This window comes from Salvelinus namaycush, chromosome 35 (assembly GCF_016432855.1).
Source record: "Salvelinus namaycush isolate Seneca chromosome 35, SaNama_1.0, whole genome shotgun sequence".
NCBI lineage: Eukaryota > Metazoa > Chordata > Actinopteri > Salmoniformes > Salmonidae > Salvelinus > Salvelinus namaycush.
In genome coordinates this window covers 2,688,308-2,712,693 of record NC_052341.1, presented here as the reverse complement: position 1 = coordinate 2,712,693, position 24,386 = coordinate 2,688,308, and the positions used below count along the sequence as shown (strand labels likewise).

Here is a 24,386-nt window from a genome sequence, read left to right as displayed (position 1 = left end):
GAGGAGCAAGGTGGTTGATGGATGGAGAGTGGTATTAGCTTGGAGGGAGGAGGAGGAAGGTGGTTGATGGATGGACAGTGGTATTAGCATGGTGGGGTGGAGGGAGGAGGAGCAAGGTGGTTGATGGATGGAGAGTGGTATTAGCTTGGTGGGAGGAGGAGGAAGGTGGTTGATGGATGGACAGTGGTATTAGCATGGTGGGGGTGGAGGGAGGAGGAGCAAGGTGGTTGATGGATGGAGAGTGGTATTAGCTTGGTGGGGGTGGCGGGAGGAGGAGCAAGGTGGTTGATGGATGGAGAGTGGTATTAGCTTGGTGGGGGTGGCGGGAGGAGGAGCAAGGTGGTTGATGGATGGAGAGTGGTATTAGCTTGGAGGGAGGAGGAGGAAGGTGGTTGATGGATGGAGAGTGGTATTAGCTTGGAGGGAGGAGGAGGAAGGTGGTTGATGGATGGACAGTGGTATTAGCATGGTGGGGGTGGAGGGAGGAGGAGCAAGGTGGTTGATGGATGGAGAGTGGTATTAGCTTGGAGGGAGGAGGAGGAAGGTGGTTGATGGATGGACAGTGGTATTAGCGTGGAGGGAGGAGGAGGAAGGGGGGAGGAAGGAGGGTGGTGGGTGGACATTGTGATCCTCTGGTGGTCTCAGTGTGATGAATCAGCACTGTCCTCCTTGGCATGGAACCAGACCTATAAATGGTGCTATTATACAGAGTAGAGTGAGGTGTGTGTGTGTGTGTGTGCACTTTGTGTGTATTTGTGCTTGTCCAATATGGAAAAATGTTGTGCTATGTTGCTCACTGATTGAGTTCAGTAAACGTGTCGATTCAGTGGAGACATATTGAGATACATTGTCATTTTTCCCTCGACAGCGAGGCCAGGGGTTCTTCATCGATTGATGAGATGGAGAGTGCTTTGGAAACCAGCCAAAACCAGACAGAGGTTGGAAGCTGACGCCGACATATTTCTCTACCTCACTGTGTCCAGCCTCAGGCAGTGCAATAACCACTGCCATGTTCCTACCCTGGCTTTCATAGGCATTCTGGATGGGATGAGGGGAGGGAGGCCTCTGTATGCCTGTCACTGTCCTTTTGTTAGGGGGATTGTACTGTACTGGCTATGCGTCTGTTTGTGTATGTCCATCTGTGTGTGTGTGTGTCCCCGTCTGTGTGGCTGGTTGGTTGGTTAAAGATTAAGTGTGTGTACTGTGCAGCTAACAATGTAATCGCTTCCCAAATAATGTCCTACCATCTTGTGTGTACTTTTAACCGTTTTGCATTACATGCTGTTTTTGTGGATTTTAAGACCTGAATCCGGTCCAAGCCTTGTTGGAAGGTTCCCATCCTTCCCTTCTCCTACATCTCCTTTTCACTTAGTCAGCTTGATGACCTTACCACTTCCTGATAAGCTTCTTTATGCTGTGATGTCATTAAAGAAAGACCCTTCTAGAATGTTCTCCTTAGTTCTATAGGAAGTATCAACCTATCACCTTGGTTCTTCCCTCACCACCTCTCCTTCCCCACTTGTTTCATAACCCCAGTTAGTGACCTGTGAAAGACTCTGAGTGATCACATAAATCATAGAATGGTTCAGGGCAGCGTACTACACGCAGCGAGTTGGATGATCTTAGATATTACACCTTTTTAATTGACAAATGGATAGTCAATTAATTACAATAAATCATCACCTTGTGAATGTCTGCAAAGTCAATATTTGATTGAACACAATCGGTGTGTGTGTGTGGTGGGTAACCCATCGTGTGTCTCATTCCTATATCTGGGGAATTTATTTGGAAACGGGTCTCGTCTCTGGGGTAGTTTGATCTGTCTCTGTATCTCCAGGTCTTTTCTATCCGTTCGTAGCTCAAACTATATATTTTTGTTCCTTTTTTTTACAATGCATTGCATATTCAGAAGAGGCAGCATGTAGGTATCTTAAAACGAACGCATTTAATCTCCCTGGCTGCATGAATCACCCTTTACTCTCTCCTCTCCTCTTTTTGTTTTAGGCTTTTCTCTCGGTTCTGCTTTTTGTTTGGAGTATTTCTGTGTTTTATTTAGTGCAAAGCACTCGCTTTCTCTCTTAGTATAAAGATTGACTAATTCCTGTGTGGAACTAATTTTTATTTGTTTATCTCATATGGAGTATTTGTATGGTCTCAATACTATTAATATGAAGCTAATATTATCATTGATACTTTGATTTACATTCTCTGTTTCTGTTGTGTTGTTCTATTGTTTTTCAGTTCCGTTTTGCTCGTGACTTGACTGACGTTCCATCCTGTTCATTATTCATCCTCCTCCTCCCTTGTCTCCCTCCCTCCACCAGTCTTCCGTGTGTTTTTTGTTTGGCTGCATGGTCTTGTTTGCACGTTGATGTAGCTTTCAGCGACACCTTGGAAGATTTAATATAATTCTCTCTCTGTCTTTCTTCCCATTTTTTTTCTTTCCTGGTCTGTCTTCTCTTTAGGGGACGTACTGTTTCAGATGGCTGAGGTCCACAGGCAGATCCAGATGCAGCTTGAAGATATGGTGAGGAGAACTGGATGATGGGAATGAGGAATTTGTATTAGGATATTGAATTAGAATTTTATATTTTAGAATGTGTAATGCGCAAATGTAATCATTGAATTCATAAATTGAACTTGTTTCATTATCATTATTATTGCATTTAAAATTATTTCAGTTTGATTGAATATTCAAATGAAGTATGTAGATATTGCATTCATTGTCTGTGTATCAAGTTTCAAAACTGTCATTTTTAAAGTTGATCAAAGTTTCACATTCAACTTTTCAGATGCATTCAAATTCAGTTTTCAAATTGAGTTCTCTATATTCAGACTCAAAACCAGAGACAACATCCTGGTACTTTGCCAGCCAGGAGAGGTAGAGGAGAACAGAGAATCAAACTCTCTCTGTGGTAAACCCAAGCCTCTGGCAGTTGCTGAAGCCAAAGTGGCATGTTGAATTACATGCTGACCACACTGCCCACATGCTGACCACACTGCCCACATGCTGACCACACTGCCCACATGCTGACCACACTGCCCACATGCTGACCACACTGCCCACATGCTGACCACACTGCCCACATGCTGACCACACTGCCCACATGCTGACCACACTGCCCACATGCTGACCACACTGCCCACATGCTGACCACACTGCCCACATGCTGACCACACTGCCCATGTTACAGGACCAGTTACATGCTGACCACACTGCCCATGTTACAGGACCAGTTACATGCTGACCACACTGCCCACGTTACAGGACCAGTTACATGGTGACCACACTGCCCACGTTACAGGACCAGTTACATGCTGACCACACTGCCCACGTTACAGGACCAGTTACATGCTGACCACACTGCCCACGTTACAGGACCAGTTACATGCTGACCACACTGCCCACGTTACAGGACCAGTTACATGCTGACCACACTGCCCACGTTACAGGACCAGTTACATGCTGACCACACTGCCCACATGCTGACCACACTGCCCACATGCTGACCACACTGCCCGTGGACACATTATAAGGGAGTATAGCCCCACATCAATAAGTCTGAATGAAATATACATTTGATGTCGTTTCAAACTATGAAATACAAATTAATTTTATGAATTTAATTACGAATTTCAAATTCAATATCCTAATACAAATAAACAATTATGGAATTCAAATATAATTTCTGTTGGTACTGAAATCGCTCCATAGATAAGAATGATGATGATGAAGCCGCTCCAGCTTACGTCTCACCCAATCGATGCCTGAAGAATGTAGAGACTGTGAAAGGCTTGTAATTCAGTGTCATTAGATCTACTGTCACTGACTACCCACAACCACCTCCGAAGCACCTGTCTCACACATTACCGCCTCTGAGCGTTCGGTCCAGAGGAACAAAAGGTGTGACGGCTCCGCACTCAAAAAAAGATGTCGCATAAAGCTCACTTCATTATTCATTGTTTAGTTCAGAGGAACAGGAAATGACATCCAGAGCTTATGTCAGACCAACATGGAACAGAGCGCTACTGTACACACACACACACACACACACACACACACACACACACACACACACACACACACACACACACACACACAATCAACTACTGGCCTTTTAACTATTGTTTGTATATACTCTCACATCTCGCCTGTTCCTGCTCTTTCAGCACACAGCCAACTGATAGAAGTTAAGAAAATATTACTGCTTGAGACGTGGCGCTACTAACTAGGACGATAAGGGAAGAAAACACACCTAGAGACTTTGATACTGCTTTAGTCCCAGATGGCACCATATTCCCTATGAAGTGCACTACTACCAGAGCCCATATGATCTGGTCAAAAGTAGTGTACTCCAAGGCAGACTGTAGGGGCCTGCCTTGTTTTTTATTATTCATCAGAGCCAGTGTGTGAGGACTCCCTCGGTGATCTGAAGCTACCGTCTTAGCGTGTGTTCATTTGGGATGTTTTACCATTGATTTAGTTGTTTGTTTTGCGACATTTCAGTACTGCCTGGTGTGGGACTGCCCTTTGTCTCCATACATGCTAAAGTCATTTGTGAACATGCACTTCCTTACACACACACACACACACACACACACAATCTCAACACATGAAGTTAGACATAATTCACATACTGGTACTATACAACTTTCCCCAGTCCTTTGGGTCATGTCCGATATCAAGACAATCTTGGCTCCTCAAGTCATGTTGACACCACAACACTGACAGCATCCAAAATAGTAGGGTGTTTTTGTTTAAGCGAACAAGTCTGTTTTGGCAGTTTGAGAAAGTACAACCTGAGGCAGGTTATATTCCTGCCTGTTGTTATGACGCGTGGGTATATCTGATGTGATCATTAACTCTTTGTGGTCCTCTCTGTCCTTCTAGCTGAAGTCGTTCCACAATGAGCTTCTAACCGAGCTGGAGAAGAAGGTGGAGCTGGATGCACGCTACCTGAATGTTAGTATCCTTAGACCAGTGGTTCCCAACTCCAGTCCTCTACTGTACACCCCCCCCCCCCATAACACACCGTTTTGTTGTTGTCCGAGACAAACATAGATACCTCATTTAGGGCTTGATGAATAGTTGAAGTTGAATCAGGTATTTAAAAGCTGCAATATGTAACTTTTTTGGGGGGGGGGTGACCCGATCAAATTCGCATAGAAATGTGAGTTATAGATTTGTCATTCTAATTGAAAGCAAGTCTAAGAAGCAGTAGATTTGTTCTATCTATGCGATTTCTATGCTTCCCGCACTTAAGTTTCATTTTTGCGACTTTTGCTGTCGGTTTTGTAAACCAACTTCAAACAGCTGAAAAAACCTAACTTTTTGGTTAATTAAAAGATATTTCGCAGTGGTTTAGATGGTACAATGATTCTCTGCACTTGTTTTGTCACAAACTGAAATTAGGCAAACTATTAGAATTTTAGCAACCAGGAAATGTGTACAGTTGGATTTACTGGAGTTGGAAATAATGTCCTAGAGAACCATCATTCATTGTTGTCTCAATTTCATTCACATCAGTCACTCTCCCAGTTTAACACCTGTTTAGTACCTGTTTAGTACCTGTTTAGTACCTGTTTGGTACATGTTTAACACCTGTTTGACACCTGTTTGACACCTGTTTGACACCTGTTTGACACCTGTTTGACACCTGTTTGACACCTGTTTGACACCTGTTTGACACCTGTTTGACACCTGTTTGGTACCTGTTTGGTACCTGTTTAACACCTTCTAAATACACCTTTCAGATATCTTCTCACCTTCACTTTGAACTAGAACACAGAGGTGTTTAGTGAGCATCTAACTGTTGGTTGACATCCCTTTACAAATACGTATGCTTTTATTACCTATAATTATCTTTATATTAGCTGTTTTCTTATGACGTTACCGCAGAGTTAATTAAATTTTAGTTCAGTTTTATATAATGCCTTTATATAATTCTGTGTCAGTGGTTGTGTATTCTGAAGGGAAGGCCGCATTTAGTAAGCGTTGATACAGACTGGTGCTTTAATTGTATTCCACGGTGGCTAGCTAGGCCTCCCTACGGATCCACATTAACATCAAATCATCAGCTAGAGACCGACTCCACGGCTTTCTGAGCACTTCTTTTCATTTCCCACTGGTTTTCATCATAACCACTCAGCAATAAAGTTACAAATTACTTTCTTCTCTTACTTTCCGAATCATGAATTATGACACATTTTAAGAAAATAAGAAGTAGTTTTATTTAAGGGATAAACCCATTTCTAGAGATTATTGAAGATAATTTTGTAGTGGAATTGGGAAGCTTAAATAAAGGCTCAGTATACTGTTGGATATTCATAAACAAAAAGTCAGTAATAAAATAATATTGTCCTCTGTTTGAAATTCATATTGACCTCGTCAGTTCATTTGAGGCCATACTTTGGCAGGCTGGCAGCGGATCAGAAAAGCATATGTTCCCCTGTTCTCTCTCCCCCTTTTGTCCCTTTCTCTCTCTCTCGCTCGCTCGCTCATTCTCTCTCTGCATGGCTCTGTTATTTCAGCGTTGACAAAAGTAATTAGCCATGCTCAGCTAGGTTTTTCCATCAGACAGAAGTAAAATATTGGAAACATTGTTTTGTTGAGGGCAGGCAGACCGGCAGACAGGCCAGGCCACAGGATTGCGTTAAACTCTTGGCAGAGGTGAATGAGTGAAACACAAAGGCAGTGGTTTGGAACACAATGAGTCCTATAGCCACTGGGGACAGACTGTGTGGGGGGGGGGGGGGGGGAGAGAGATCAGCCAAGTCCCTATGATGCCAGACTAACTCATTCCCCTGCATTATGCCACATTGCATCAATCAGCGAATCGAAGGTGGTCAGGTGGTTTGAAATGGGACTCGACACCTAACCATAGTGGTAGAACACTAGTCTAGGGAAGCCAATGACTGTATAGCTATCTTAAAACTGACTCTATACTCCCACCTACAGGCGGCTCTGAGGAAGTACCAGATGGAGCACAAGAGTAAAGGAGAGAGTCTGGAGAAGTGTCAGGCAGAACTGAAGAAGCTCCGCAGGAAGAGCCAAGGCAGCAAGAACCCCTCCAAGTACGGCGACAAGGAGATGCAGGTGAGAGGTCGGAGAGAGGAGGGGGGGGAAGGGGTGTGTGTGCTTCCAAAGAGCCTCAGGTGTCGGTTAGCTTGCCACTGTGAACGAAACAGACAGAGTCCCTTGTCAGCCTATGGACGATGCCAGCTGGTGGGTCAAAAGTTCACCGTAGGGGAAGGTGGCTGGTGAAACGTTTGACTACAGAGCCAGATAAATACTGTATCATCCCATTGGCCACAAGCCCAGCAGGTGTCGGAGATGGATAGCCAATCAAATCCAAGAGGAGATTTAGGCTGAGCAATTCTCTTATGACCCTTTTACTGAAGCAGAAGAAGTTGACTAAAAATAACTACAAGAACTCCGTAACCTTCAACCTTTAACCTTGCAGACGTTAGCCAAGTCATCTATATGTACAGTACCAGTCAAGACTTTGGACACGCCTACTCATTCAAGGGTTTTGCTTTATTTTTACTATTTTCTAGTGTAGAATAATAGTGAAGAAATCAAAACTATGAAATAACACATGGAATCATGTAGTAACCAAAAAAGTGTTAAACAAATCAAAATATATTTGAGATTCTTCAAAGTAGTCACCCTTTGCCTTGATGACAGCTTTGTACACTCTTGGCATTCTCTCAACCAGCTTCATGAGGTAGTCACCTGGAATGCATTTCAATTAACAGGTGTGCCTGTCCATCATTACTTTAAGACATGAAGGTCTGTCAATGCGGAAAACCCTAGAATGAGTAGGTGTGTCCAAACATTTGACTGGTACTGTAACATCATCAAGGGAATAGGGACCCATCCCATCTCTCACTAGCTTCCAGATACGAGGTTCTGAGAGATGGGTCATTCGTTGCTCTGGTACTGGTGGTGATGTGTTGCTGCTGGATGGAGGGGTGGGCCCGGGATGCTGGATGGAGGGGTGGGCCTTGCCTCGGACAACCAAGAGCCAAGCTCGGAGGGAGGGAGACATACAGCGATGGGGAGAAATAAACTGAATGTCACCTTGAATTACTGCTTCAGAGATTCAAGCCTCTCACTCAAGGAGATATGCTAAGATAGTTGGGACAGGCATGGGTAGATCCTATAAAAGTCAGGTCCACTGAAATAAGGGAGTCATTCATCTTGCTGATTTTTCTCCTCTGCATTTTTCAAGCTTGTCAAAATGCTTTGAATCACCATGGTTACTCTCTTTTATTCTGATCTTTGACCACTTCCTCAACTACATTGCATAACGTTTGTTTATTTGATGTGAAGTGTTATGTAGGCCAGCTAATTGTGTCCTGCAGAGGCATACATACCTCCCCCATGGTAGCTGTTACAGAGAAGGTGTGTATGAGCCCTTACAGGTTGCCTGTGCCCCTCTGCCTCTTAGTGGGTAGCACCATGACACGTGGTGGGTGTATTGAGTTGATGGTTATACAACGCAGGTGTGTGGAGGCTGATGTGTTGTGACGTTGTGAAGCTGTATTATGATTCTGAAGCTGCAATATGAGACGGGAGCACTGCCTGCCACTGCTCAGTCCTCTTAGTTAAATAGTGTGTGTGTGTGTGTGGACTGCAATTTCCTGGCGGAATGCAAAAGTCATCAGAGCAACCTACAGGTCCTCTGTTGCCCAAAGGTTTCTATTTAAACCAATAGAAAATAAACAATTTCAGCACCAGAGTAGGCCAGTCTACAGGGGAAACACTCAGGCATTGAGACATTTTGGAACTGGTGCTATTGGCATTGAGATGCTCAATGATGGGCCTCCAGGCTATTCATAAAGCAGCAGGAGGGAAGGTAGGTAATTACTGTTTAATTGTTGTTGTTGCTGCGCTGAGTACCAGACCTAGAAGAGGAGTCATTTTGGAAATGGATACGTGGTGCTTTAAGCCACAGCGTCTCTGCAAGACGACACTCACCCTAAAAACCATTGGACTCCCATGGGCCGCTATGGTTCGGTGGTCTGTCCTTTTTTACATTACATTTTACATGTGAGTCATTTAGCAAGACACTCTCTTATCTAGAGCCACTTACAGTGAGTACATTCGTCTTAAAGCTAGGTGGGACAGGAAAGCAAAGAGCTTGGACTGGGCTTAGCGGGAGCATCCCTCCCGTAGGGGTGGGAGGGCCAAGAGACCAGAGGTGGCAGATGGAGTGCCTGGGTTGGGGTGTATGGTTTGAGCATAGCCTGAAGGTAGGGAGGGGCAGTTCCTCTTAGTACTCCATAGCAAAGCACCATGGTCTTGTAGTGGATGCGAGCTTCGACTGGAAGCCAATGGAGTGTGCAGAGGAGCAGGGTGACCTGGGACAACTTGGGAAGGGTGGCTGGTCTGGATAAGTTGCAGGGGTTTGATGGCACAAGCAGGAAGCCCTGCCAACAGCGAGTTACAGACGGGAGATCTGATGGTTCACTCCCAGCAGAGACACAAACACACACAGGCACGCGCGCACAAAAAGTAATGTCCGGGCCATAGTCACACTCCTTTGAGCCTGCTCTCTTCAGCACTTACTGATTAACGGAACCTTCTCTCTCTGTCTGTGTGTGTGCTCCCAGTCGCTTAACGGTTCTTGAGTGTGATTACAGAGAGTGAGTGTTGCGTGGCTGGGTAGCTGCGTAGCCTATCTCGGTCCCTGCTGTGCCTCACATGTGCACTTCTGGGAACAAGCGGTTGGCGGGGACACTTGAGACTGGGGCCTCTTCTCTCTGCCAGGGAGGAGTTTAGCTGATTACCAGCTAGTGAAGCTCGTTATAATGATTCTCTAAAAGAGTGTTGATTAGATCGACTTAATTATCCCACCTGAAGAAATGTTTTGTGTGTCTGTGTGTTTAAACCCAGCCTCGGTAGGCTCACTCTGAAAAAGCTAGTCCATCTCAGCCGCCGTCTTGTTCCTAACACCTATCATCGTTTCATTAAGTCGGGTAACGGCTCACTGATTTCCTCGGAAAGGAAAGAAACAAAAAGTAATCTCCCCTTTCCCCGCTCTGCTCCAGATGGATGGTAATATTAAACCCTTACTCTAGCCGATGTTGAAAATTCACTCGTTTACTACGGTGTCCCTAGGGGAACACAAAGCACGGACGCAGTGCCTGAAAATGACATGGTAAATCTCTCTCCCGTTCATTATTAAACACTTAAGAGGGAGGGTTTCAGGGGGAGAGGCAGACTGATTTGAATATAATGGCAATGTCACTGTTCTGCTGTCGACCCAGAAAAATAGGAAATCGCTAATAGCTTCTGTTACATAATATCTCAATTGGGTGTTAGATGAGTATTAGCAGTGGCACATAGGCGGTTGAACACCACCGTCTTTTCGTATTCCCATTTATTTACGATTTTATATTTTTATTATCATATTGCATTCAGTGTGCTTGCATGATTTGAGGTAGATTGTGCAATGTAAATACAATGCTAGTCTTCTCTGATTTCCAATTTATTCGGTTGTCAGTTAAAAAGCATTTAGCAGTTGAGTGGGAGGTAAATGTATTGTCAATTTATTCTGTAGCTAAGGGCAGTAAGGTTTCCCTTTGTTGAGACAGACCCTGGTGATCTCTCTCTGCTGCTCTCTGTCTCTCTGTCTGTCTGTGTGTCTCCTGTCTGTCTGTTTCTCTCTCTCTCTGTCTGTGTCTCTGTCTGTCTGTTTCTCTCTCTGTCTGTCTTTGTCTCTCTCTCTCCTCTCTGTCTCTCTCAGGCTCTGGTTACTATGAGGAGAAATGGTCAAAGAAGGTGTGTTTTCTGAACAGTCGAACATACCACATTACCCCAACTGATAGTCATGTTTCACTGCTACTGGCTTTGGGGCATTTATGGTAACTAGTAACAACAGCTCAACAACTAATTATCACGTTATAATGACAACTCTGTGAGGGTGACATGCTACATGCTACTGCCGTGTGAAAACGGGAGTTTCGAGTGACACGCAACATGTTAGCATGTCACATAAACGCAAATGCTCACAGACACATCTTGAGGCTACTTCAACACCACAGTTCAGTTCCCTCTGCGTTAGCTGGATGGCGTCAGAGCAGACGGGATGTGGAGAGTAAAAGAGGCCGAGCGAGAGAGAGGGGGGAGGGTCTTTTGTTTCTTCTGTTCTGCTGCAGTTCTGTTCCTTCCTCCAATTATTCAACCCAGTTATTCTCTGTCTCTCTGTCTCTCTCATTCCACCTTTCACTATCCCTTCCTTTTCCACGCTATCTCTTTTCTGAATGACCCATGTCTTGTCCTCCTGCTATTGATAATGCTTTAATAAGTCGCTTTGATGTAGTTGTTCAGGAGGAAGGGGCTCCACGACATCGGCGGAAGCTGTGCACTGACAGTGGTGACAAAAGATCAGGCTTAGACCTCGGCTTGACATCAATAAATGATGATTCTAGGAATGAAGTTCCATCAAAGATTAGGTTCATGGAATCTGACATTTGCGTTGACGTACTTACGTATCTCGTATTCCATTTAGTGGAGGTTTGAAATTTCCTTTTATGCATCTTCTGTCTCGCCACCATTTGGTATACCAAAGCCTCTATCATTGGGTATAATGTAACAATATCTAGTGAGCCTGTAAGAGTGGGAAAGGGGTTATGTCGGATCACTCCATATGTTCCTTAGTTCTTTGTCGCTCGTCCCCCCCCCCCCCCCCCCCCCCGAGTCCCACCTGTTCAACCCTTTCTTTCTTACTGCTGAATCTGCTTCCTGTCACCACCAGGGGTCCCCTGCTCCCCCGACCTCTAAGACTTCTGGCTACTGGTTCTCAATCCGCTGGGGCGGCAGCGTAGCCTAGTGGTTAGAGCGTTGGACTAGTAACCGAAAGGTTGCAAGATCAAATCCCCAAGCTGACAAGGTACAAATCTGTCGTTCTGCCCCTGAACACTGTTCCTAGGCCATCATTGAAAATAAGAATTTGTTCTTAACTGACTTGCCTAGTTAATTAAAGGTTAATTAAAGGTTAATTAAAGGTTAAATAAATCAACTCATCAAAAGGCTGTGATGATTATGGTTAGGGCAAAAACTAAAATGTGCACCCCTTTGGGTCCCCAGGACCAGGATTGAGAACCAGTGGTCTACGAGGTCAGAGCAATGCAAACCTCTAGGAGGTGAGGCTGAACGCAGGAATTAAGGAAATACAAATGAGTCACCCCCAGTAAGCGGGACCCAGTTTGATTGACAGCTGAGAAAGAGCATGAGAGGACCATTATACAGTAATTATTCAGATGACGTTACATAACATTTAGTCCATATTTGGGGGCTAAATGCTGAAATGCAGTTATCACAAACTGTATAGCGAGGAGATAACATGTAAATGAATTCACTTTAATGTACTGTAAGTCTATCAAGCATCTAGTCTACGGCCTGTACTGTTCGGGATCTAGTCTACGGCCTGTACTGTTCGGGATCTAGTCTACGGCCTGTACTGTTCGGGATCTAGTCTACGGCCTGTACTGTTCGGGATCTAGTCTACGGCCTGTACTGTTCGGGATCTAGTCTACGGCCTGTACTGTTCGGGATCTAGTCTACGGCCTGTACTGTTCGGGATCTAGTCTACGGCCTGTACTGTTCAGGATCTAGTCTACGGCCTGTACTGTTCAGGATCTAGTCTACGGCCTGTACTGTTCAGGATCTAGTCTACGGCCTGTACTGTTCAGGATCTAGTCTACGGCCTGTACTGTTCAGGATCTAGTCTACGGCCTGTACTGTTCAGGATCTAGTCTACGGCCTGTACTGTTCAGGATCTAGTCTACGGCCTGTACTGTTCAGGATCTAGTCTACGGCCTGTACTGTTCAGGATCTGGTCTACGGCCTGTACTGTTCGGCATCTGGTCTACGGCCTGTACTGTTCGGCATCTGGTCTACGGCCTGTACTGTTCGGCATCTGGTCTACGGCCTGTACTGTTCGGCATCTGGTCTACGGCCTGTACTGTTCGGCATCTGGTCTACGGCCTGTACTGTTCGGCATCTGGTCTACGGCCTGTACTGTTCGGCATCTGGTCTACGGCCTGTACTGTTCGGCATCTGGTCTACGGCCTGTACTGTTCGGCATCTGGTCTACGGCCTGTACTGTTCGGCATCTGGTCTACGGCCTGTACTGTTCGGCATCTGGTCTACGGCCTGTACTGTTCGGCATCTGGTCTACGGCCTGTACTGTTCGGCATCTGGTCTACGGCCTGTACTGTTCGGCATCTGGTCTACGGCCTGTACTGTTCGGCATCTGGTCTACGGCCTGTACTGTTCGGCATCTGGTCTACGGCCTGTACTGTTCGGCATCTGGTCTACGGCCTGTACTGTTCGGCATCTGGTCTACGGCCTGTACTGTTCGGCATCTGGTCTACGGCCTGTACTGTTCGGCATCTGGTCTACGGCCTGTACTGTTCGGCATCTGGTCTACGGCCTGTACTGTTCGGCATCTGGTCTACGGCCTGTACTGTTCGGCATCTGGTCTACGGCCTGTACTGTTCGGCATCTGGTCTACGGCCTGTACTGTTCGGCATCTGGTCTACGGCCTGTACTGTTCGGCATCTGGTCTACGGCCTGTACTGTTCGGCATCTGGTCTACGGCCTGTACTGTTCGGCATCTGGTCTACGGCCTGTACTGTTCGGCATCTGGTCTACGGCCTGTACTGTTCGGCATCTGGTCTACGGCCTGTACTGTTCGGCATCTGGTCTACGGCCTGTACTGTTCGGCATCTGGTCTACGGCCTGTACTGTTCGGCATCTGGTCTACGGCCTGTACTGTTCGGCATCTGGTCTACGGCCTGTACTGTTCGGCATCTGGTCTACGGCCTGTACTGTTCGGCATCTGGTCTACGGCCTGTACTGTTTGCCTTTTTGCAAATTTCTAAATGCATTTGTGTGGAAAAACTTAGTCTGGAAAGCAAGTGCTGTCATTACTAAATGTGTAATGTAATAGACATTACAGTTTTTTTACACCGAGAAAAAAAAAAAAAAAAAAACATTTGATTAATAAAATATTTTAATCAGTCTTCCCCAAATGAAGGGGATGATGACACAATCTTTGTGAGAGGGAGGGAATTTGATTTCATTGGTCCTCAACTTGTGCCTCAGACACTTCATTCAGGATAAATGGAGTTAGCCCTGAGTTAGCCTGCTTTGGAGCAGGTTAGTTCTGAAGGATTCATTGCCATAGAAACGTACCTGGCTAAAAGATGAGCCACTTTCGTGGTACTGGTTATCCCGAGTTGAACTCAGAGGCAAGCAGACTGGTTTGTCAGCTCTATGCTGATACCCAACTACTGCTTTCTAGTTATACTGTATATGGCTGGCTGGCTGACTGACTGACTGACTGACTGACTCACCTACTGTCTGGCTGGCTGGCCTTTTGTTTACATGTTGTCAATTTCAAGGTAAGGGTGTGTCTGGGAAGATCTAGAATTACCAGGAATAATGACCCTTGTTTGGTCCCGCCCGTAAACACACACTGTAGTACATGACAGGTAAACAAAACATGGCTATCCTATACTACTACAGTAGTAGTAATACAGTAATACTACTACAGTACTACTCCTACTACAGTAATCCCACTACTCCAGAATATATATATTTTTTTATATATTTCTTTCTACACTGAACAAAAATATAAACACAACATGTAAAGTGTTGGTCCCATGTTTCACGAGCTGAAATAAAAGATCCCACGAATGTTTCATAGACCACGTGTATGGCGTCGTGTGGGTGAGCGGTTTGCTGATGTCAGTGTTGTGAACAGAGTGCCCCATGATGGCAGTGGGGTTGGGCTGGAATAAGATACAGACAATGAACACAATTGCAATTTATCGATGGCAATTTGAATGCACAGAGATACCATGACGAGATCCTAAGGTCCATTGTCGTGCCATTCCTCCTCCCCCATCAACTCATGTTTCAGCATGATAATACACAGCCCCATGTCGCAAGGAACTGTATACAATTTCTGGAAGCTGAAAATGTCCCAGTTCTTCCATGGCCTGCATACTCACCAGACATGTCACCCATTGAGCATGCTTGGGATGCTCTGGATTGACTTGTATGACAGCGTGTTTCAGTTCCCGCCAATATCCAGCAACTTCGCACAGTCATTGAAGAGGAGTTGGACAACATTCCACAAGCCACAAACAAGAGCCTGATCAACTCTATGCGAAGGAGATGTCGTGCTGCATGAGGCAAATTGTCGTCACACCAGATACTGACTGGTTTTCTCAACCACGCCCCTAATTCTTTATTTTTTTTAAGGTATCTGTGACCTACAGATGCATATCTGTATTCCCAGTCATGTGAAATCCATAGATTAGGGCCTAATTAACTTGTTTCAATTGTCTGATTTCCGTATATGAACTGTAACTCAGTAAAATCTTTTAATTGTTGATTGGCTGAAAGCTGTGGTGTATCAGACCGTATACCACGGGTATGACAAAACATTTATTTTGACTGTTCTAATTACTTTGGGTAACCAGTTTATCTTAGCAATAAGGCACCTCAGGGGTTTGTGGTATACCACGGCTAAGGGCTGCTGTTTTTACACTACTGCTACTCGCTGTTTATCATCTATGCGTAGTCACTTTACCCCTACGTACATGTACAAATTACCTCCACTAACCTCTACCCGCGCACATTGACTCGGTACCGGTACCCACTGTATATAGCCTCCTTATTGTTACTTTTTCTTCAATCTTTTTTTACTTTAGTTTGTGTAGTAAATATTTTATTTCTTGAACTGCCTTGTTGGTTAAGGGCTTGTATAAGTAGGCATTTTGCAGTACATGTGACAAATACAATTTGATTTGAATTTCTTACGCATGACACAATGCGTGGTCACTCTCTACAGTCACTCGCTCTCTCTCTACAGTCACTCGCTCTCTCTCCACAGTCTGTCTCTCTCTCCAGTCTCTCCCTCTCTCTTCAGTCTCTCTCTCCCTCTCTCTTCAGTCTCTCTCTCCCTCTCTCTTCAGTCTCTCTCTCCCTCTCTCTTCAGTCTCTCTCTCCCTCTCTCTTCAGTCTCTCTCTCCCTCTCTCTTCAGTCTCTCTCTCCCTCTCTTCAGTCTCTCTCTCCCTCTCTCTTCAGTCTCTCTCTCTCTTCTCTTCAGTCTCTCTTCTCTTCAGTCTCTCTCTCTCTTCTCTTCAGTCTCTCTCTCTCTTCTCTTCAGTCTCTCTCTCTCTCCTCTTCAGTCTCTCTCTCTTCTCTTCAGTCTCTCTCTAGTCTCTCTTTCTCTAGTCTCTCTCTTTCTTCAGTCTCTCTTTCTCTTTCTTCAGTCTCTCTTTCTTTCTCTTTCTTTCTCTTTCTTCAGTCTCTCTTTCTCTTTCTTCAGTATCTCTTTCTCTCTCTCCACCCCGTCTCTCTTCTCCTGCAGATTTTCATCTCAGTGTTCTGCCTCTTTTTGTGTCCATGTAATTTGTCCCTGGGATACCTGTGCTAAACCATATTTAAGTCGCTAGTCACAGTAGGATAGCCATATTTGTAGGCCTCGGAAAATACCAGGGTACTTACGGCATTATCCAGCAGCCTCCACTGGGCTTCTTTCCTGATCCTTCCCTTTCTCTGTGGACTTTGTTCTTTTTCACAACGTGCCTGAGTATCAGATACAGGTGGTCTTTCTCTTTCATAGGTGTGATCTCTGTGGAGTGACATAGTAGCTCGTCTGTGTGGCAGATGTCTCCCAGATGGTTTTGTCATTGAAGACAGAGTGTACATATGCTATATATACATATGTGGACAACCATCAAATTAGTAGATTCTACTATTTGACACACCCGTTGCTGACCGGTGTATAAAATCGAGCACACAGACATGCAATCTCCACAGACAAACATTGGCAGTAGAATGGCCTAACTGAAAAGCTCAGGGACTTTCAACGTGGCACCGTCATAGGATGCCACCTTTCCAACAAGTCAGTTTGTCAAATTTCTGCCCTGCTAGAGCTGCCCCGGTCAACTGTAAGTGCTGTTATTTTGAAGTGGAAGCGTCTAGGAGCAACAACTGCTCAGCCGCAAAGTGGTAAGCCACACAAGTTCACAGAACGGGACCGGCGAATTCTGAAGCCCATAGCGTGTAAATATCGTCTGTCCTCGGTTGCAACACTCACTACCGATTTTTCAAAATTGCCTCTGGAAGCAACGTCAGTACAATAACTATTTGTTGGGAGCGTCATGAAATGGGTTTCCATGGCGTTCCTTGGGGAAGGCCCTTTCCTGTTTCAGCATGACAATGCCCCTGTGCACAAAGCGAGGTCCATTCAGAAATGGTTTGTCGAGATCTTTGTGGAAGAACTTGACTGGCTTGCACAAAGCCCTGAACTCAACCCCATCGAACACATTTGGGATGAATTGGAACGCAGACTGCGAGCCAGGCCTAATCGCCCAACATCAGTGCCAAACCTCACCAATGCTCTTGTGGCTGAATGGAAGCAAGTCCCCCCCCCCCCCCCCCAATGTTCCAACATCAAGTGGAAAGCCTTCCCAGAAGAGTGGAGGCTGTTATAGCAGCAAAGGGGGGGACTAACTCCATATTTACAATTGAAGTCGGAAGTTTACATACACTTAGGTTGGAGTCATTAAAACTCGTTTTTCATCCACTCCAAACATTTCTTGTTAACAAACTATGGTTTTGATAAGTCAGTCAGGACATCTAATTTGTGCATGACACAAGTAATTTTTCCAACAATTGTTTACGAACAGACTATTTCAATTATAATTCACTGTATCACAATTCCAGTGGGTCAGAAGTTTACATACACTAAGTTGACTGTGCCTTTTAACTTCTTCTGGCTTCAAGCCCGAGGCCGCCCACAATATGACAACAGCCACTTCAAGTGCAGGGCGCGAAATTCAAAAGATATTTTTTTTTAAATATTTAACTTTCACACATTAACAAGTCCAATACAGCATATGAAAGGTACACATCTTGTGAATCCAGCCAACATGTCCGATTTTTAAAATGTTTTACAGCGAAAACAGCACGTATATTTGTTAGCTCACCACCAAATACAAAAAAGGACAGACATTTTTCACAGCACAGGTAGCATGCACAAAGCCAACCTAACTAACCAAGAACCAACCAAACTAACCAAGAAACAACTTCATCAGATGACAGTCTTATAACATGTTATTCAATAAGTCTGTTTTGTTCGAAAAATGTGCATATTTCAGGTATAAATCATAGTTTACATTGCAGCTACAATCAGAAATTGCACCGAAAGCAGACAGAATAATTACAGACACCAACGCCAAATACCTAAATACTCATCATAAAACATTTCTGAAAAATACATAGTGTACAGCAAATGAAAGACAGGCATCTTGTGATTCCAGACAATATTTCCGATTTATTAAGTGTTTTACAGCGAAAACACAATATAGCGTTATATTAGCTTACCACAATAGCCAAAAACACAAGCCATTTCCCAGTAGCAAAAGTTAGCGATCGTAACAAACAAGCAAAATATATATAATTTGACTAACCTGGATTTTCTTCATCAGATGACAGTCCTATAACATCAGGTTATACATACACTTATGTTTTGTTCGAAAATGTGCATATTTAGAGCTGAAATCAATGGTTATACATTGTGCTAACTTAGCTACTTTTTCCCACTACGTCCGGATTTTTTTCTGACACTTTTTCTGGCACACATATTCTGACCAAATAGCTATTCATAAACATAACTAAAAAATACATGTTGTATAGGAAATGATAGATCCATTAGTTCTTAATGAAATCGCAGTGTTAGAATTCTAAAAAATAACTTCATTACGACATCCAGCTTCGGTATAGCTAGAGTACCCAAAAGTTGGGCGCCGACGACTAGTTCACATGTACGACAGATATATAAAATAGCATCATAAAATGTTTCTTACTTTTGCTGATCTTTCATCAGAATGTTGGACAAGGGGTCCTTTGTCAAGAACAATCGTTGTTTGGATTTAGAACGGCCACTTTCCCTCTCGATTTAGCAAGCACACTAGCCAAGTGGCGCGACTCTCTCCATCGTCAACAAAGTCAGAGAACGGAACACGGCAAAACTCCCGAAAAAATTTCAATAATCTGATTAAACTATATTGAAAAAACATACTTTACGATGATATGGTCACATGTATCAAATAAAATCAAAGCCGGAGATAGTAGTAGCCTATAACGGCAGCTAAACAGAAGGCTAATCCAGGTACCTCCTCGCGCTCTCCAGAAAACAGGAAATGGGGGACACGTCAAACAAAGAGCTTGTATTCCACGTCAGACCAAGATAAACACTCAATTTCTTCTCTCACCGCCTCTTGACATCCAGGGGAAGGTCTATGAAGTGCATGTATACTAATACGTATCATGCCCATTTATAGGCAGGAAGTAGAACAGAGCATCGATTTCAGACTTTCCACTTCCTGGTCAGGAAGTTTGTGCCAAATGAGTTCTGTTTGACTCACAGATATAATTCAAACGGTTTTAGAAACTAGAGTGTTTTCTATCCAATAGTAATAATAATATGCATATTGTACGAGCAAGAATTGAGTACGAGGCCGTTTGAAATGGGCACCTTTTATCTGGCTACTCAATACTGCCCCTGCAGCCCAAACAGGTTAAACAGCTTGGAAAATTCCAGAAAATGATGTCATGGCTTTAGAAGCATCTGATAGGCTAATTGACATTTGAGTCAATTGGAGGTGTACCTGTGGATGTATGTCAAGGCTAACCTTCAAACTCAGTGCCTCTTTGCTTGACATCATGGGAAATTCAAAAGAAATAAGCCAAGACCTCAGAAACAAAATTGTAGACCTCCACAAATCTGCTTCATCCTTGGGAGCAATTTCCAAATGCCTGAAGGTACCACGTTCATCTGTACAAACAATAGTACGCAAGCATAAACACCATGGGACCACGCAACCGTCATATCGCTTAGGTAGAAGACACGTTCTGTCTCCTAGAGATGAACGTACTTTGGTGCGAAAAGTGCAAATCAATTCGAGAACAACAGCAAAGGACCTTGTGAAGATGCTGGAGGAAACGGGTACAAAATTATCTATATCCACAGTAAAATGAGTCCTATATCGACATAACCTGAAAGGCCGTTCAGTAAGGAAGAAGCCACTTCTCCAAAACCGCCATCAAAAAGCCAGAGTACGGTTTGCAACTGCACATGGGGACAAAGATTGTACTTTTGGAGAAATGTCCTCTGGTCTGATGAAACAAAAATAGAACTGTTTGGCCCTAATGACCATCGTTATGTTTGGAGGAAAAAGGGGGATGCTTGCAAGCCGAAGAACACCATCCCAACCGTGAAGCACAGGGATGGCAGCATCATGTTGTGGGGGTGCTTTGCTGCAGGAGGGACTGGTGCGCTTCACAAAATAGATGGTATCATGAGGGAGGAAAATTGTTGGTATATTGAATCAACATCTCAAGACATCAGTCAGGAATTTGAAGCTTGGTTGCAAATGGGTCTTCCAAATGGACAATGACCCCAAGCATACTTCCAAAGTTGTGGCAAAATGGCTTAAGGACAGCAAAGTCAAGGTATTGGAGTGGCCATCACAAAGCCCTGACCTCAATCCTATAGAAAATGTGTTGGCAGAACTGAAAAGCGTGTGCAGGCAAGGAGGCCTACAAACCTGACTCCGTTACACCAGCTCTGTCAGGAGGAATGGGCCAAAATTCCCCCAACTTATTGTGGGAAACTTGTGGAAGGCTACCCAAAACGTTTGACCCAAGTTAAACAATTTAAGGGCAATGCTACCAAATACTAATTGAGTGTATAAACTTCTGACCCACTGGGAATGTGATAAAAGCAATGAAAGCTGAAATAAATCATTCTCTACTATTATTCTGACATTTCACATTCTTAAAATAAAGTGGTGATCCTAACTGACCTAAGACAGGGACTTTTTATTTGGATTAAATGTCAGGAATTGTGAAAAACTGAGTTTAAATGTATTTGGCTAAGGTGTATGTAAACTTCCGACTTCAACTGTAAGTCCATGAATTTGGAATGAGATGTTCGACGAGCAGATGTCCACATACTTTTGGTCATATAGTGTACATCACACATCAGCAACGTGTGTATCACACAACATTTGATTTGTCACGTTTCATAAGCAACAGGTGCATACTAACAGTGAAACGCTTATTTATATGTCCTTCCCAACAAGGCAGAGAAAAAAAAGATTAATAATAACACAAGTAATAAATACACAATGATTAACGATAACTTGTCTATATAAACGGAGTACCAGTACAGAGTCGATCTGCAGGGGTATGATGTAATTGAGGTAGATATGTACATATAGGTAGGGATAAAGTGACAAGGCAACAGCATATATAATAAACAGTAACAGCAGTGTATGTGACGAGTCAAAAATAGTTTGTGCAAAAAGGGTCAGTGCAGATAATCTTGGTAGCTGCTGACTATTCAGCGGTCTTATGGCTTGGGGGTAGAAGCAGACAGAGTGCCTGAAATAGAAACTAATTGCTTGACGTCTCATCAAGGTCTGTAGCTGAGAGTAGGCTGTAATCACAGGCTTTTACTTTGAAAACAACACTAGTCATTTGAATCCTCCTTGTAGTTCCCGCATTGATAACTAATTAAGCTCCTCAAGTGTTTTTTTTTCTTTTCTTCTCGTTCTTTTCTGTAATCAGTCTACACACAGAGGAAAGAGAACAGATCAATGGAGTCTTTCCTCTTCTTCATCATCTCTGAGTAATTAGTCTCGTTACAGAAAGCAGAGGCCACGGTCGCACTGTGTAGTGGTTATAATCTGATGGCTCAACTATGGTGAGGGGGATGGGGGGGAGGTGAGGATTGTGTAACACTCTCAGAGAAGAAACACGTTGAAGTGTTTACTGTTAGGTTCTAATTCTCAGAGTTAAAAACTCCACGGACACTATGAAAGCTTAACCAAGTTTATTTTTCCCAGAGGATCAATACAGATGCATTCAGACAAAACATGTTTCCACCAACACAAGTGTGTGTATGTGTATGTATGTATATGTATATATATATATATATATATATATATATATATATATATATATATATATATATATATATATATATACTCCAATTTAGATGCACTCCTGTCCAACCCTTAAATATGTTATGGTTGGACAGGAAGACGAAATGATGAGTAAGTATATTTCATATTCTCAGAACCCAACAGTGTCTTCACACAGCAACTCTGACTGTCCTTTATCATTCTGAGGGAGGGAAAGAGGGGGGAATTAAAGCTCCAGGGTAGCAGTGTGGGGAGTGGTAAATGGGAAGCTGAGTATTTGCAGTAAACATCTGTTTGCGCTGCTTTAATGGGTTCTGTAATGGGGCTGACATTTCCGTGTGTGTCTCCCTGATGTGAGCTTAGAGGGTCAAGCCTCGCAAATCTATTTTTGTGGGATATTTGTGTAAAGTATTCAACAAGGATTTGCGTGTATGCCTTTGTCTAGATGTTGACGACTGTTGTGTGGATGACAGTTTTCATGACTAGTCTGGTTGTATCTCTATGGTAACAAAGGATGAACTCTCAATTGTCCTCGTCTTAGGCTGATCTCTGTATGTGTCATCGACATAAGCGACTAATCCTACTTTAACTCTGCTTATATCGGCCATTTTGTTTTAATAAGGCAGGGAATTAGTGCTCCGTTGTTTACTACTCAATGTATGCTGTGAGTCAGAATGTAGAGTGTTTATGTGTTATTCTATGTTCAGATTTTCTACACTGATTTAGCTGCTGTCACCTTATTCTAGTGCTACTCAAGATGACACATACAGTACAGTTGGCACTCCCGCAGCACTCCCACACAACTCCTGCAGCACTCCCACACAACTCCCACAGCACCCCTGCAGCACTCCCACACAACTCCCGCAGCACTCCCACACAACTCCCGCAGCACTCCAACAGCACCCCTGCAGCACTCCAACAGCACCCCTGCAGCACTCCAACAGCACCCCTGCAGCACTCCAACAGCACCCCTGCAGCACTCCCACAGCACCCCTGCAGCACTCCCACAGCACCCCTGCAGCACTCCCACAGCACCTCTGCAGCACTCCCACAGCACCCCTGCAGCACTCCCACAGCACCTCTGCAGCACTCCCACAGCACCCCTGCAGCACTCCCACAGCACTCCCACAGCACCTCTGCAGCACTCCCACAGCACCCCTGCAGCACTCCCACAGCACTCCCACAGCACCTCTGCAGCACTCCCACAGCACCCCTGCAGCACCCCTGCAGCACCCCTGCAGCACCCCTGCAGCACTCCCACAGCACCCCTGCAGCACTCCCACAGCACCCCTGCAGCACTCCCACAGCACCCCTGCAGCACTCCCACAGCACCCCTGCAGCACCCCTGCAGCACTCCCACAGCACCCCTGCAGCACCCCTGCAGCACTCCCACAGCACCCCTGCAGCACCCCTGCAGCACCCCTGCAGCACCCCTGCAGCACTCCCACAGCACCCCTGCAGCACTCCCACAGCACCCCTGCAGCACCCCTGCAGCACTCCCACAGCACTCCCGCAGCACTCCCGCAGCACTCCCGCAGCACCCCTGCAGCACCCCTGCAGCACCCCTGCAGCACCCCTGCAGCACCCCTGCAGCACCCCTGCAGCACTCCCACAGCACCCCTGCAGCACTCCCGCAGCACCCCTGCAGCACCCCTGCAGCACCCCTGCAGCACTCCCGCAGCACCTCTGCAGCACTCCCACAGCACCCCTGCAGCACCCCTGCAGCACCCCTGCAGCACCCCTGCAGCACCCCTGCAGCACCCCTGCAGCACTCCCACACAACTCCCGCAGCACTCCTGCAGCTAAATGTTCAGGTTGTTGTCGGCTTTACTTCATGCACCTAACTACAATACTAACCTTAACCATTGGCTCACACATACATACATACATACATACATACATACATACATACATACATACATACATACATACATACATACATACATACATACATACATACATACACTACTGTTCAAAAGTTTGGGGTCACTTAGAAATTTCCTTGTTTTTGAAAGAAAAGCACTTTTTTTTTTGTCCATTTAAAATAACGTCAAATTGATCAGAAATACAGTGTAGACATTTGCTAATGTTGTAAATGACTATTGTAGCTGGAAACGGACTATTTTTTTTTTTTTTTTTTAATGGAATATCTACATAGGTGTACAGAGGCCCATTATCAGCAACCATCACTCTTGTGTTCCAATGGCACGTTGTGTTAGCTAATCCAAGTTTGATTTTAAAAGGATAATTGTTCATTAGAAAACCCTTTTGCAATTATGTTAGCATAGCTGAAAACTGTTGTACTGATTAAAGAAGCAATAAAACTGGCCTTCTTTAGACTAGTTGAGTATCTGGAGCATCA

The 24,386-nt window shown here is 44.6% G+C and overlaps 1 protein-coding gene across 1 annotated transcript in view; it reads left to right on the top strand.

Annotated features, from left to right (window-relative positions):
• The first annotated feature begins 2,465 nt into the window (after positions 1–2,465).
• The window catches only part of LOC120030042 (brain-specific angiogenesis inhibitor 1-associated protein 2-like), a 66,093-nt gene continuing 44,172 nt past the window's right edge, over positions 2,466–24,386 (top strand). Inside the window, exons 1-3 of the mRNA XM_038975361.1 lie at positions 2,466–2,527; positions 4,892–4,963; positions 6,959–7,096. Of these exons, the coding sequence (XP_038831289.1) occupies positions 2,483–2,527; positions 4,892–4,963; positions 6,959–7,096 (255 nt within the window). The 5' untranslated portion in view covers positions 2,466–2,482. The remainder of the gene's footprint in view (positions 2,528–4,891; positions 4,964–6,958; positions 7,097–24,386) is intronic.